The 14,958-nt window shown below is 27.7% G+C and overlaps 5 protein-coding genes across 10 annotated transcripts in view; 1 reads left to right on the top strand and 4 right to left on the bottom strand.

Moving 5' to 3' along the window:
- Positions 1 to 504, bottom strand: part of LOC122635904 (signal recognition particle subunit SRP72) — a 5,156-nt gene extending 4,652 nt beyond the window's left edge. For 2 of the 6 annotated variants that reach the window (XM_043826616.1, XM_043826614.1), the window contains exons 1-2: positions 326 to 504; positions 8 to 77 (exon numbers count right to left, since the gene is read on the bottom strand). In XM_043826616.1, the coding sequence (XP_043682551.1) occupies positions 8 to 77; positions 326 to 434 (179 nt within the window). In that variant the 5' untranslated portion in view covers positions 435 to 504. The remainder of the gene's footprint in view (positions 1 to 7; positions 78 to 325) is intronic. The other 4 variants (XM_043826617.1, XM_043826612.1, XM_043826615.1 and 1 more) reach the window with 4 other exon arrangements.
- Positions 505 to 829: 325 nt separating this feature from the next.
- LOC122635915 (general odorant-binding protein 56d-like) lies at positions 830 to 2,135 on the bottom strand. The gene is made up of 5 exons (XM_043826635.1): positions 1,975 to 2,135; positions 1,725 to 1,800; positions 1,390 to 1,481; positions 1,204 to 1,309; positions 830 to 1,050 (listed from the first exon to the last, which is right to left on the bottom strand). The coding sequence occupies exons 1-5, from the start codon at positions 2,020 to 2,022 to the stop codon at positions 971 to 973; spliced, it is 402 nt and encodes a 133-aa protein (XP_043682570.1). The 5' UTR covers positions 2,023 to 2,135; the 3' UTR covers positions 830 to 970.
- A 1,913-nt stretch (positions 2,136 to 4,048) lies between these two features.
- Positions 4,049 to 6,365, top strand: LOC122635989 (TGF-beta-activated kinase 1 and MAP3K7-binding protein 1-like). Its single transcript, XM_043826756.1, has 6 exons — positions 4,049 to 4,343; positions 4,582 to 4,819; positions 4,883 to 5,015; positions 5,089 to 5,329; positions 5,441 to 5,697; positions 5,763 to 6,365. The coding sequence occupies exons 1-6, from the start codon at positions 4,253 to 4,255 to the stop codon at positions 6,219 to 6,221; spliced, it is 1,419 nt and encodes a 472-aa protein (XP_043682691.1). The 5' UTR covers positions 4,049 to 4,252; the 3' UTR covers positions 6,222 to 6,365.
- Positions 6,323 to 8,599, bottom strand: LOC122635990 (4-hydroxybutyrate coenzyme A transferase-like). The gene is made up of 7 exons (XM_043826757.1): positions 8,446 to 8,599; positions 8,176 to 8,328; positions 7,840 to 8,079; positions 7,347 to 7,751; positions 7,005 to 7,271; positions 6,684 to 6,919; positions 6,323 to 6,590 (listed from the first exon to the last, which is right to left on the bottom strand). The coding sequence occupies exons 1-6, from the start codon at positions 8,597 to 8,599 to the stop codon at positions 6,729 to 6,731; spliced, it is 1,410 nt and encodes a 469-aa protein (XP_043682692.1). The 3' UTR covers positions 6,323 to 6,590; positions 6,684 to 6,728.
- A 979-nt stretch (positions 8,600 to 9,578) lies between these two features.
- On the bottom strand, positions 9,579 to 14,475 carry LOC122636122 (4-hydroxybutyrate coenzyme A transferase-like). Its single transcript, XM_043827048.1, has 6 exons — positions 13,904 to 14,475; positions 11,189 to 11,341; positions 10,774 to 11,013; positions 10,289 to 10,693; positions 9,933 to 10,199; positions 9,579 to 9,858 (listed from the first exon to the last, which is right to left on the bottom strand). The coding sequence occupies exons 1-6, from the start codon at positions 14,103 to 14,105 to the stop codon at positions 9,674 to 9,676; spliced, it is 1,452 nt and encodes a 483-aa protein (XP_043682983.1). The 5' UTR covers positions 14,106 to 14,475; the 3' UTR covers positions 9,579 to 9,673.
- Between the last annotated feature and the right edge of the window lie 483 nt (positions 14,476 to 14,958).

The raw sequence follows: 14,958 nt of genomic DNA on the forward strand, positions 1-14,958 counted from the left end.
ATTAAATTTAGATAACTGGATATAACAGATAACTTTACAGTGAAATGCAGCTTCCTCATCTTGTGTAATCCCTAGAACTAAGATTACAAAAAAAAAGAAAAGATAAGATTATAAAACGTAGCATGGAAAACATTTACTTTAAAAGAAACTCTGATAATAGACTGTTAAGCAAAGTATTTTGTTCTCGATCTATTAATAATAACATATATCAGATAAGTCTTCCCAAAGGAAAGAACATAGGTTATGTTTTGTATAATTACCAAATATTGTATATAACTTTATATTTATATAATTGTAGACATGCGATAATTTAACTTATACATACTTCTATTAGCAGTTTTCAATGCTCTTTCATATTCTCCATTTTGGCCTAATTTATTTAATTCCGCGTATAATGCAGAAATATTGCCTTCCTTGGAAGTCATATTGTCCATCTGACAAATGCGACAACGTGGAACTTGCAATGAATAGGATTGGATAAAATAAATTACGGGAATATGATTTTCCGTAAATTAAATAATTATAAATCCTTCAATAATTTTGTAATAAATCGTATATAAAAAAAGAAATGTTCGTAGACAATAGTATTTTAATTATTAAATAGTCATATATATAGTAATACATAAGGTTTTTTTTCCTTATCATATTGCAAATAAGATGCGTTAGTATTGTTTTTGATTATATACATACATACATTATATCTACGTACTTCTTATATATACATATATCAGTTGAGAGATACACGAGTTCAATGTTTGATTAGAATGACATCTAAGGAAGGGGCGTTCTTAAAAGCAGGGATCTCAAAAAAGAAATTATAGACTTTTTCACGGTACTATTATTACTTTATTTATAAAACAGTTCGAAGATATTTATATCATAATTTTATCGTCCCTCTGGATTCATTTGATTATTCACTTTTATAAGCGTTAACGATATATTAATGTAATTGATTTTTCTCATTTTAAATTTAATTTAATACAACCACTTTTTTATTATCTAAGAAACATTTCATCAGTTTACCTCCTTTCTTGCAAGTATTAGCGCCATCTGAAAAATTATAATGTCGTTAACTATTGATATATCAATGACCATAACGAAAGAAAAGAAAAATGAAAAAAGTATGAGCAAGAATATATATATATATATATATATATATATATATATATCGTTTATAATTTAATCACGTATATAAATACTTACCAACGTTTTTACATTTCTGAAAGACTTCTTCAACTTTGTCTTCTGGAAGACTATCCTGCAATCGAGCTCGTAAAATTTCTTCGTTAAGATCTCCCTCAGGACTGAACTATTACAAAAAATAAAGTAAAATTTTCAACGATTTTGTCCCTTTTTTCTTTTTTATTTTTATCATAAGAATATACTTACAATACCCATCTTTTTTATAAAGCAAGCAGCAAAGCAGGATAATTTTTCATCGCCCTCAGGGGCATTACCATTCTTTGCATTTTCAACGACAGCTGTAAAACGTTTCAATAATAAAAAAAAAAATTTTATTTCAATTTTTTATATATATATATATATTATTATATTAAAAAATTCGATTATATATTCGATGAGAGTTAGAAAAAAAAAATTGAATTACACAGAAAATTAGATTATATGTTTTATAATAGTTAGAAAATAAATATAAAAATGGATATTTTAGATTTGTCTAAAACTATGTTAACTTCGTGAAATAGTTATCAAAATTATTTGATTACCAGGATCGACACCAGATTCGGTTATACAAGATTCCTTATATTCCTTAAGTTTGGCTTTTTGTTCGTCTGTTAATCCCTATAAAATATTATAAAATAATGTAATGTTAAACATGTTATTTATACGTGAGAAGAAGAAAATGAAAAAAAAAAAAGAATCATAATTCTCGTAATCATTTCGAATTATCAAGAAAGTGTTTGGCCTTAAGTCTAACAATATATAAAATATAAGGATAAAAAAAAGTTATCTTACCAAAGTTCCAACGATGAGAGCAAATGTGAAAACGATGATGAACTTCATATTGATGCTTTTCTCGAGATCGAGGTCCGAAGTTTACTGAACGACCATCGAATCTTCTCTTCTCTTTTTATACTAAAGAGCACGATCGTAAATCCTATAATCATCGAATATGCGTTGTCTTCCTGAAGTCTTTAGTGGGGATGTATCTGGGAAAAAAAGAAAGAAAAAAAAGAAAGAAAGAAAAAAAAAAGATAGAAAAAAAATAGAAAAAAATCCACTGACGAATTATCTTTCGAATATCTTGTTTTTACAAAAGAATAACTCTCTTACAGCATTTCCGTTTTTATTTCTATATATTGCCATCATTATTTTTATCATCGTTTATACGGAGTAATGTGGATATAAGTAATACTTCCCATTATGTTCATCAAAGGGTAATTACAATAATAGATTTAGTCACAAGCGATCTTCTCTTCACCATTATTATATAATATAATTTTATATTACATCATAATAACAAATTTCATTTAATATTTCTGATGAACGATATATATATATATATATATATATAAATTTTATTTATTTTATTTTAATTTATTATTATTTTAATTTAATTTATTACATTCATTGCGATTGTAATCGAATTTGTATCAATGTATATTTCTTATTTTCATTATCATTACTTGCATAAACAGTTGAAGATAGAAAAATATACATTGTACGTAAATGATTTATTTTAATCAATGGAAAGATCAAAAAGTTTCTAACTTCTTGGAATACGTTTTAAGGTCAAATACGCCACTGATTATAAATATAATTATTTTTTTATTAACTGCAGAAAACAGTTTTTTTTAAATAGCAGGGAAAATATTAACCGATTCGTATTATATATATATATATATATATATATATATATATATATATATATATATAAAGTTCATAAGAGTTTTTCATTTATCTTTAATGATTATTAAAAGATCAAAGAAGATCATTAAAAATGAAACTTTAATGTTCAATATTTCTTTATTTATAGTATCTATATTGCTATAAATAATATCATTTGACAAAGAAACACTATATTTCGTATTTATTGAATCGGTTAATAAAAAGCTGTTCACCTTGAAACAACTAATCAATGTTTGAATATCATTAATTGGTTCCTCTTAATATGACTTTTTTTTATGATTTGTCTTATATAACGCAAGCTAGTTATATATCAAGCTAGTACTATTGATACTTATTAATTTAAAAAAGTGATTTACATGATATCTCATGAAATAATATAAATATATTTGTTATTTACTACTTTATTTATATTCATTGTAATATTTTATTATATAATATTCAGTTTTTTGTTATTAACTTCAAACTATTATAAAATACAATATTGATATAAATGTTTATTTTTATACAATCGTATCATAATATAATTTTAATATTTCATAAACAAGTAAATCAATAACACAAAAGTTTTTTAATTAATCTTTGATTAGGAATTTTTTTAATCAAACGATAGTTGTAAGAAAAAGTATATTGATACGTGGAAATGAAGAATTAAAGATGACGCATTTTATTTGCAATAAATTATAATTAATTTTATTATAGAAAAATGTTCAGTATAATCATTTATCTGATATTTGCTTCATAAATAGATGTACGAGTTGAATTGTGTTATGTATTTAATTGGAAGTTAATTGTTTTAACAATTTTCATTATTGGCGGACTTTGAAATCAATCTTTTTTAGAACACATAATTATTAAAGAAAACTACGAATTGATTATATTTTACCTTGTGATTTTTTTCAATTGGAATTAAACAATTTTTATAATATCATAAGACCGATTAAATACAATTGATTTTTAATGATTTTCGAAGAAAAGATTTAAATAATAAAAAAAAAAAAATATATACGATGATGCGCGCGCACACATGTGTGATGTGTGCATCATGCATGTACATATGTACATATGATGTTCAATGCGATATATATACTTATTTTGTTGGTATAATTCTCATTAGTAACAGTTCACTAGCGTACTCTATATTAAAAAATGGAAAATATCTAAATTATCACTGTTATCCACAGTAGATAATACGAAATTATCTTAGAAAGTAAACTTAATTTTCTCAAATAAGTTTTGTGAAAACTTGATAAAAAATGTATATCATTTTTTAAGTTTCAGAGCTTCGTTATGTCCTCTTATAACGCGATAATATTTTTTTTATATTTAGCATATTTTTAAATTTATTTCATTATACGTATTTCGTCATAAAGTGAAATTTTATAAAATGCCATCAAGGGCAAAGTGCATAAACATAATGCCATTCCAAGATACTCAATACAACTGGACAGATGATTTACCTGTTTGTAAACAATCTGGTATGTATTGAAAAATTTTTATTTTTTCACTTGTTTATATTTTAATTAACATTGTACGTCAATTTTTATTCAATCAAAATACGTCTGTGCTAATAGGATTATTGTAATTATAGTATATTGTATATTGTATATAGTACATTGTAATTATTCATTTGACATATAATAACTAGTATTATGCTTACATGTTATATGTTCAACTGAGATATAAAATAATATTGAGATATATTTAATCGTTCAGGCGTAGGATTTTCTACAAATCAAATTTACCGAGAAGATGGATATCGCCAAGAAGAACATCCATTTGAAGATCGTAGCTTTCATTGTAAATATGATGATACTACTTTCCTGTATGGTGTATTCGATGGTCATGAAGGGACAAAAGCTGCTAATTTTGCTATGCAACGAATGGCAGCAGAGATTTTACTTGGACAGTTAACCGGTAAATCTACGGATGAGGAAGTAAAGGAAGTTCTTAGGTAAGTATTAAAAACTAATAACTTGAAGAATATAATTTTTTATTATTTCGTATCCTATTTCAGACAAGCATTTATAGCAGTAGAACGTGGATATTTAGATTCCATAGGAGATTTATTAGCCGAACGTACTAGTTTACAATTTGATATTCCTGATGGATTAAATTCTTATGAAACTTATCAAAAATTTCCTCATTTGGTTAGTAGTCTTACTATTATTTATTAAAGATGATATTCTCATCATATTGATTATTATAGTTATTTATCGATAGGTCGACAAATTAAATTCATTAAATTGTGAGTTATCGGCAGGAACAAGTGCTGTGGTTGCACTTGTATATGGTGGTAGATTATATGTTGCGAATGTTGGAGATAGCAGAGCCTTATTATGTAAAACAGATGATAATCAAGTATTAAGAGTTATCCAGCTAAGTGTTGATCATGATTTACGGAACGAAGATGAACTTTTACGCTTATCCCATCTAGGTTTAGATACTGATTCTATCAGACAAGGTGCGTTCATTATAAATACAGCAGACACGTATGTAAAAACGATATATTTTTATACATACTATAACAAATCTGTTTCAGAAAAATTATTAAGAGCTGTCAATGATATTTAAGGTTCTCACCTTGGAAATCAAGAAAATACACGTTGTCTTGGAAATTATCTTGTTAAAGGTGGATATAGAGAATTTGAAGAACTAGCATCTGCTAAAGCAGAACCTATTATAGCAGAACCAGAAATTCATGGTGGAATAGAGCTAGATGATTCCTGTAGATTTTTGCTACTAATGTCTCGTGGACTTTATAAATCACTGGAAGAAGCAACAGGGACTGATCAAGTCAATAAAGAATTGGCTCTTATGGCTGTTGAACAGGTATTTAAAATGATAAGTTATGTAACGTCTTGAAAGATTTTTCATTAATATTATACGGATTTTAGTTTCGCATTCAATCAACATTGACGGGTGTTGCTCAAGCTGTAGTTGATAAAATTGTAAGAATTCATCATGACGTTAATATGAGTAACTCGCAAAGTACTTTAACTACCGGCAAACGAGACGATATTACTCTTTTTGTACGAAATTTCAATTTCCCTCTACCACATGCCTTAAAAAGTCCAACGGGTCAAGCAGTTAGATTCAATCCAATAGTTCAAACAGCACCAATAAGTACATTAACGGACAACGATGATTGTTCAAATACAAGTTCCGTTGTTATGGAAACAAATTTTGATATATCAACGAGTGAAACATCGACTGCTTCCGATGTAACTTCGTCTAGCGCAAGACCAACAGATAGAAATGCGAGAATAAAGCCTTATGTTAATTTTTCCGAATATTTTGAAAATGTAGAGAAAAGAAGAAAAGAGGGTACTTTGCCAGAAGGAATAAATTTTTAGTATATTATAAAATAAACTCAAAGAAAATTATCTTAGATATGTTACTAATAATAGCTTTGTATATTGCTTACCATATAGATTTTTTTTGCGGGTTCATTTTATTTAAAAAATGTACCATAAATGAAATATAAGAATTTTCGTATACTTATTGCTAACTTATTATTTATTTTGTTGTACATGTGATTGACCTCATTTATATAAATTTATAATAATGGATGATGAATATAATATTGGAAACTGTTAATTTTGAAGAAAATTGTTTTGCATTCGTGTAGACAGAATCGGAATAAAATTACTTTGTAGACAGAGTTGTAAACAGAGAGTAGACATACACAGTGTCATTTTTTTGATAACAATTTTGAGCATGATCTGGAAAAAAAATTTCATTTTATCATTTAGAATATATTTTCCTGACTTATAAAAAGATTTATATAAACATCCATGGAAAAATATTGACATTACTTTAATAAATTTATCTTTGACAATATAATTCTTAAACATTTTCTTTCACAGATATTTAGTTGGCATAGTTTTTAGTCTTTCAAATGCAGCCTTTTCAAGACATTCTCTATGATCAGGATGTGCTATCTGAATTAATGCATTAGCTCTTTGACGCAATGTTTTACCAAATAATTGAGCAATACCATGCTCTGTTACAACATAATGAACATGTGCTCTTGTAGTAACAACTCCAGCACCTATAATCAATTCGTTTAGTTCAATTATTATTTATTCAGATTCCTTTAGATTAAAGAATATATTGTAATCTTTATTAAAGCATACCGAGTTTTAGTACTGCTTGTATCTTGCTTTCTCCTTTGCTTGTAATAGATGGGAATGCTATGATAGCTTTTCCTCTACCATCTTGGCCTAATGCTGCACCTCGTATAAAATCAAGTTGACCACCAAAACCAGAATACATTTTACAGCCCAAACTATCGGAACATACTTGTCCAGTAATGTCCATTTCAATGCAGGAATTAATGGCAGTCATTTTTGGTTGCATAGATATTACTCGTGGATCATTGACGTAATTAATTGCTAGCATTTCTGTTAAAAAAAAATCGTATGTATTAAGGATCATCATTTTTTATCTTAAATGCAAAGTAATAAATATAGACTTACCAACGAAAGGATTGTTATGCAAGAAATCGTAAAGTCTCTTAGTACCAATTCCTAAGGAACCAACTAGACGACCTCTATGTTTGATCTTATTTTTATTTGTAATGTTCCCTCTTTCAACAAGATCCACTATCGTATCACCGATTATTTCAGAATGTATACCAAGATCTTTATGATTGACCAAAGCACATAGTACAGCATCAGGAATGTTTCCTATACCAAGCTGCAAAGTTGCACCATCCTCTACCAATCTTTGTGCTATGAATTTGCCAATTTCTAATTCAATATCGTTAGGCGCAGTACTTGCTATACAAGGTAATGGACAATCGTATTTGACTGCCCAATCGATGTGACTAGAATGTATAACAGTGTCACCAAATGATCTTGGCATATGTTCATTAACTTGCGCTGCATAAATCAAATGAATGTTCTGCATGAATTCATAATCTTAAAATAATAAAAAATAAAAAAAAAAGAAATCGTTTGATCTACCAACCAACTATGACTTTGGCTGTACAAATAGCTGCACGTGTACAATCCACGCTAACACCAAGTGAACAAAATCCACGTGGGTCAGGTGCGCTAACGTGTATCAAAGCAACATCGGGAACAATTCTTTGTTCATAAAATAACTTTGGTGCCTCGTGTAAAAATAATGGAATGCAATCTGCTCTGCCTTCATTAACAGCTTCTCTAACATTTGCGCCAATATAAAGACTAATTGATCTAAAGTGTTCTTAAAACAGACAGAATTATATTTATCAGATTGAACATGGATATAATAAATGATTTGTTATAGCGATGATAATTTTTAGTGTTCGATTAATTATACTTTCAAATTCAGGATTGGCGAAGGGTGCATCGCCCTCTAAAGCCATATGTATCAATCGAACGCCACGTAAATTATTACATACACCATGTTCTGTCATAGCTCTTACTAATTCCAGCGGAGTAGCTGCACCTCCTTGTATAAATACTAGATGTTCTAAAATAATAAAATTCATCGGTATATAATTACAAAACGAAAGCTACCTACGAAGAAAATAATTTATAAACGAGTCGAATTTATTATCCGCTTTATAAAAAGAAAATTATCGTTTACCTGAATTTATTATTTTTATAGCGTCTTCTACACAAACCCATCGTGGACAACGTTTTAATGGTTGAAATGGTTCCCGTATATGCCTTATTCCACCAAGATTGATTTGTTGTGATGATCGTAATTTTTTAAACGTTGAATCAATATTTCGAAACATTGTTCACGGATACAAGAAAAATTTATATGTTATGAATAATATATTAATTATGTGAATATAGACTTCATAAATTTTTTGTGGCTACGTTGATCATGCCATATAATTACGTAGAAATTTAGATAAATCATGCTCTAAAATTCCATCAATGACAAACGTAAATATACCGAGGCTTATACCGTTACCATCTCCACGATTGCTATTTGAAAATCGGGGATATCGGTGTTTGATTTTTATTTTACTATCGTAGTAGGCTTATTGCGATATTTCAATATCGATCGTGTACGAATTATATTCGATATAATAATTGATAGTATTTTTTTTGTTTTTCCTAATATTACTATCATTAAAAAGTTTCTTATAAAACGAAATCTTGGTAGCTTTCAATAAAAAAATAAAATAAGTTGTTTTTATCAGTAACTTACAAAAAATTCTACAGACCTTTTTCTCTTTCTTTTTTTTCTTTTTTTTTTTTTTTTTTTGTATAAAGCAAAAATATTATAATATAGTTATATGTAAAATAACAGTAACGTAAAATTTTTTGACCTCGTGTATTTTTTTTCGAATACGATGACTTCTTCATTTGTTACAATTAATGTATATAAAGAAACATCTAAAAACTGTATATAAAAAATGTTTACATGGAAATATTTAATGTGCTTCAAATGCTATAATTCCAGCTTTAAAAATTACTTATTTTTAAATTTAATATATTGTCTGTAGACATTTTGGAATAATTATTTAACATGTATAACAAAATTGCGAAATAATGTGTTACGACATAATTTGATACGGATTAAGCTGTACATTTCTTTTGTCTCTTAATACTCTTATAATATTTATCTCCATTCGTTAAAAAAATATTGAGAAAAAAAACTAGAGACAATAAATGATATTTGTATGTGTGTTTGTGTGTATATATATATATATATATATATATATATATATATATATACATACATACATATATATATATATATATATATATAGAGAGAGACACATACACACATATTATATACATATATGTACAAATATGTATATATATGTATAACTTTCCATGTAAAATTCGTGCATAATTTATGGCGCTGGCATTACTTTTAAACGTTCGAATGCAGCTTTTTCTAATGATTCTTTATGAGATGGATGAGCTACTTTAATTAATTCATACGCTCTTTGTTGTAGACTCTTGCCAAACAAACTTGCGATTCCTTGTTCCGTTACAATATAACGAACAACTGCTCTATTAGTAACTACACCAGCACCTATTAACAAATCGTTCGTTATTAAGTAAAAAACAATATATGATGATACTTAGTACTTTGTAATAAGAACTTGCCTAATTTTAATACTGGCAAAATTTTGCTTTCACCCTTTTTAGTCATTGATTGTAAAGCTATGATTGGCTTCCCACAATGATCATCTGCCATAGCTGCTCCACTAATAAAGTCTAATTGGCCACCAAAACCTGAATACATTCTAGTACCAATACTATCAGAACAAATTTGACCAGTAAGATCGACTTCTATGCAAGAATTAATTGCTGTCATTTTAGGTTGTTTAGCAACTATTTTAGGATCATTAACATAATCTACCATTAACATTTCTGTAAAATAAATATTTTTTAATTAATGTGAAACAATGATGACAATGGATATAACAAGTAAATGATTAATAAAGAATTTGTAAACATACCTATAAAAGGATTATCGTTCATAAATTCATATAATTTTTCTGTACCAATACAAAATGATCCTACAATACGACCTTTATGCATGGTTTTTTGGTTATTTGTGATACATCCTTTTTCTACAAGTTGTAAAACACCATCACTGAACATTTCACTGTGAATACCTAGATCCTTATGATTAGTTAAGTTTGATAGCACTGCGTCAGGAATGCTACCAATACCCAATTGTAATGTGGCACCATCTAAAATTAAATTTTCAGCAATATTTTTGCCGATTTGTTCTTCTTCCTTCGAAGGCTTCTTTGCAGGATGCGTTGGCAATTGTACATCATGTTGTACAGCATAATCTATATGACTGACATGTACTATAGCATCCCCAAATGTTCTTGGCATATGTTTATTTACCAATGCTGTACAACAAAATAAAATTATTTAAATTTTCTATTACAATAAGATTAATAAAGATCGATTAAAAATTTTGAAAATTTACCTACGATATATTTAGAATTACTTATAGCAGAGCGTACACAGTCTACGCTAGTTCCAAGAGAACAATAACCATGGCAATCAGGTGGACTTACATGAATTAGAGCAATATTAGGTTTTATGTATCCCAGCTTAAATAACTTTGGAATTTCATGTAGATATATAGGAACGCAATCTGCATTACCCTCATTAACTGCACCCCTTACATTGCCACCAATGAATAAACTCATGGATCTAAAATGCTCTATGTACAAATGAAGTTTTCCTTAGATCATCAAAGTGCTATGTGGTTACATTAGCTTACACTTTTCTTACTGATGATGATTCATGAATATTTCAACGAGTTTTTAAATACTAAGTTGTCAAATAACTTGATATAAATTTTTGTAAAAATAACTATGATCCTGTCAGCTTCATACTTGCGTTCTCTGGTTTAGCAAATGGTGCTGGTCCTTCAAGATGCATGTGATATAAACGTACATTTCTCACATCGCATCGCACTCCGTAGTCAGTCATTGCTCTTATTGATTCAATCGGTGTAGCTGCTGCTCCTTGAATAAATACTATCTGATCTATAAACAAATAAATATATCTCACTTATACGTCAAATTAATATCATTGATAATACAAATATTGATATAATAATATCTATTTTAATAAAGTAGAGAAAAATATATCACATTCAAATCCTCATAGATATGTTAATATTTGTGAAACATATCATAACATAAAATATATTATATAATAATATTACATTTAGAGTACATTTAAAAAGTTTAAATGAATATATTAATTTATTGAGATCTAAAAAAAAAATACGAAACTTTGTCGTTCGCATATGTAGATTTTGGTACATATTGATACAGATATCGACGTATGTGTGTCAAGGCTTAATACGCAAATTTACAGATCGCGAATAGTTGGCTACAAAATTTCTTTCTATAAAGTCGATACGTTACTTCAATAATATAATTCGTTGAAAAAATTGTTTAAATTCGATCGTAAGTAATCGATTCTTAACGTTGATTGAAATGACCGAACGTTTAAAATCGATCAATCATTTTTATATATAGTAATTTTGTTTTGGGAATGTAACGATTTTTTTTCTGTTCATTATTAATCGATGTAGCACATGTGACATATATTTGTAGATTTTTCTGGGTAAATATCCCATCATCTTTTCTATATATATATATATATATATATATATATATATATATATATATATATATAAAAATACTATTTTTATAAACACGCCCACACACACACAACAGAGAGAGAGAGAGAGAGAGAAAGAGAGAGAGAGAGAGAGAGAGAGAGAGAGAGAGAGAGAGAGAGAGAGAGAGAGAGAGAGAGAGAGAGAATCGAAATTATACTTACATTATCATACAAATACTTAAGTCCCTATCATATATTTTTATGTATATATCTATGTACGTATTTATTTATTTAACTCGAAATATTAAATGCGAATATATAAAACTCGAATATTTAATTAACATTATCATCTTTGATCTATGTATGAATAAAACTTACATAACACAATACCGCGATCATAAAATCCAAATAATATAATTTTTACTACCTTTATGTACGTAGAATATAATTTTTTATAATAATAATAATAATAATAATAATAATAATAATAATAATAATAATAATAATAATAAAAAGAAAAAAGAAAAAAAGAATTACGCGAGCATATTTCTTTAATAGGTAATCGTTTTCAATTGACCGGATAAATGTATATAGACGATATAAAACATTGAATCTTCTATTACAAGCTTCCATTGCCATCGTACCGATAAAAATACATACGTATATATGTAGCATACGATACGTGTTACGTTAGATTTTCTAATTTTCTCTTCATCCATCACTAATTGTATATGTATATACTTTCGAAAGAAATAAATTATATAAAAAAATTCTTCGTTTGTTCTAACTTCTTTGAAGTAAATTAAATTGCATAATCGATCGAATATGCCATTTAAGAAAAGCGTAGAAAGATTTATCAACAAAGCGAAGTAAAAATAGAAATCAAAATATTTGTATATTACAAGATACAAAGAATAACCTTGAATCGTTTGATTTGATTCATTTTCTTTCGTTTTTTTTTTTTTTTCAATATAAACTTCATAAATAGTTTCTTTTTTTTTTTTTTTTTTTTTTTTTTTTAATGATTAGATTAAAAGAAATTAGATAATTTAACGTAATACGATAATAAATTTTATATCGTTCAAAGAATGAATTGCAAGTGATTTGATTAAAAATGAAATAATGGATTTGTTCCGAGATAGTGTAACAAACAGCGGATGATATTTTTCTTCCTTTCTTCTTTTTTTCACTTTTCTTATCAATGTCATGTAAATACATCCATTACTCTTTTCTTTAATTATATTGAACTTTATCTGAAATGAATAAGAAAAAAAAAAAAAAACCAATATTTCCTTCCCTAGATCAACAAAGGAATACGATTGTTTAATTCGAACGACTAATAATAACGTCGGCGTAAGTTTTAATAAATCTTATAACTTGTCGAGTAAAAGAAATTGGTAATTTAAAAATACGAATTAAAAAAAAAAAAGAAAGAAAGAAAGAAAAACTACTTATAATTTGTTATAAAAAAAAAGAAGAAGAAAAAATAAATAAATAAAATAAAATAAAATTACATTTACGATCACGGTTAAACAACGAGACGAAAGATATTCATCAATAATATATCAAATAATATTGATATATTAAATAACATTTTAATAATTTTAATTAATCAAGAAAAACAGATATTTTATCGTGATAGATATTATAGCTTATAGGTCATATCTACTAATCGATGTTAACATATTATTGACTGTTCTAAGTTCGCCGTTTTTATCATTTCTGCTTTATCAAAATAACAGTCAAGTTTCTAAATGAAAATTTTATAAAGTATGGTTAAGATTTCACTCTATGTTTCAAAAACGTAAACCGTTACACACACACACACACACACACATACATACACACGCATTGACTACGACCAATCAAATATTATGATTCATAACATATACATGATACGTACTTAAGTAAAGAGATACCTAAACAAATTAATTCATTGTTCTTTTATCATAAAACAGATGTAAAATAATCATTACCTGAATCAAGACAGGCCTGTTCTATAGCTTCATCGGCAGTTTTCAACCAACAGGGTTCCTTTCCAGGTATTGGCATTGATGGTTCATTTACGTAGGTAAAGTAGTTTTTCTTGATTGCAGGTAGGCAAGAAATTCGTGTCGTAGATGTTGTCATAGATGCAAGGGCCTTTGTCAAGCCGGTTATTCCTTTGAATGCTGCCATTATTACAGATCCAAATTTCTTTTCTTTTCTTTTTTCTTAGTTCTTTCAACGACTACACAATCAAAATGTTATATATCTATATTGCGTAGGTAACGTATGTATATACGTGTAAGCACAAATGGAGGAATATGTATATAAAACACGACAATGACTAAGAGGTTTGTCAAAGGTAATACGAACAAAGAATGTTTAACGAAAGAAACGAAAATAAAGCTAGTCTTTAAAGCTCTGTCACTTGTCGTTATCACGTTGCGAAGTTGTCTCTTCGTATTCGTTCGTTCGTTGTTTTCCTTTCTCTCTTCTTCTTCTTCTTCTTCTTCTTCTTACTTTTACTTTTCCTTGCTCTACGTATAGTCTACGAAACGCTTTACACCGTGTCTTACCACATACTCGTCGCGTCTCTTACTGCAGTTCAGTTTTGTTGCAAGACCAGGATCGTACGTATCATCTTGCATCAAACAAGTCGCTCGAAGAAAGGGCGCAATTTCTGCCCGTAACTACGATCACGAGCACCCCATACAATAAATTTTATCCAAATCATAAAATTTCTTTTTGGGATTAATCTTTTTTTACACTTTTTCTTCTTCTTTTTTTTTTATTTATCTATTTATTCAATTTCTCATTAAAATCTATTTTCGTATTAGAGCTCTTTTTGTATTTTGATTTTATTGATTTATTATTTCTGAATACATAACGCGCGCGAGCGCGCGTGTGTGTGTGTGTGTGTGTGTGTGTGTGTTATGTACGTCAATATCGTACTAATTGATTTGATATATACAGTAGCAGTTTTGATATGCTAATTAAAAATGCAATACGACGTTTAACATTTTTGTTATTTATTGTTAGAAATTGT

The sequence above is a fragment of the Vespula pensylvanica genome, chromosome 20 (assembly GCF_014466175.1).
Source record: "Vespula pensylvanica isolate Volc-1 chromosome 20, ASM1446617v1, whole genome shotgun sequence".
NCBI classification, from domain to species: domain Eukaryota; kingdom Metazoa; phylum Arthropoda; class Insecta; order Hymenoptera; family Vespidae; genus Vespula; species Vespula pensylvanica.

Excerpts from the sequence above, each read along its gene's own strand:
- LOC122636122 (XM_043827048.1), bottom strand. The coding sequence starts at position 14,105 with ATGGCAGCATTCAAAGGAATAACCGGCTTGACAAAGGCCCTTGCATCT. Across the intron at positions 11,014-11,188 it reads TGCTAAACCAGAGAACGCAA|AGCATTTTAGATCCATGAGT; the intron begins GTATGAAGCTGA and ends ATTTGTACATAG. Across the intron at positions 9,859-9,932 it reads TTTGCCAGTATTAAAATTAG|GTGCTGGTGTAGTTACTAAT; the intron begins GCAAGTTCTTAT and ends ATTTGTTAATAG.
- LOC122635990 (XM_043826757.1), bottom strand. The coding sequence starts at position 8,599 with ATGTTTCGAAATATTGATTCAACGTTTAAAAAATTACGATCATCACAA. Across the intron at positions 8,080-8,175 it reads CGCCAATCCTGAATTTGAAA|AACACTTTAGATCAATTAGT; the intron begins GTATAATTAATC and ends GTCTGTTTTAAG. Across the intron at positions 6,920-7,004 it reads ACAAGCAGTACTAAAACTCG|GTGCTGGAGTTGTTACTACA; the intron begins GTATGCTTTAAT and ends AATTGATTATAG.
- LOC122635915 (XM_043826635.1), bottom strand. The coding sequence starts at position 2,022 with ATGAAGTTCATCATCGTTTTCACATTTGCTCTCATCGTTGGAACTTTG. Across the intron at positions 1,801-1,974 it reads CTCTCATCGTTGGAACTTTG|GGATTAACAGACGAACAAAA; the intron begins GTAAGATAACTT and ends AATATTTTATAG. Across the intron at positions 1,310-1,389 it reads TTATAAAAAAGATGGGTATT|TTCAGTCCTGAGGGAGATCT; the intron begins GTAAGTATATTC and ends TTTTTGTAATAG.
- LOC122635989 (XM_043826756.1), top strand. The coding sequence starts at position 4,253 with ATGCCATCAAGGGCAAAGTGCATAAACATAATGCCATTCCAAGATACT. Across the intron at positions 4,344-4,581 it reads ACCTGTTTGTAAACAATCTG|GCGTAGGATTTTCTACAAAT; the intron begins GTATGTATTGAA and ends TTAATCGTTCAG. Across the intron at positions 5,698-5,762 it reads CTCTTATGGCTGTTGAACAG|TTTCGCATTCAATCAACATT; the intron begins GTATTTAAAATG and ends TACGGATTTTAG.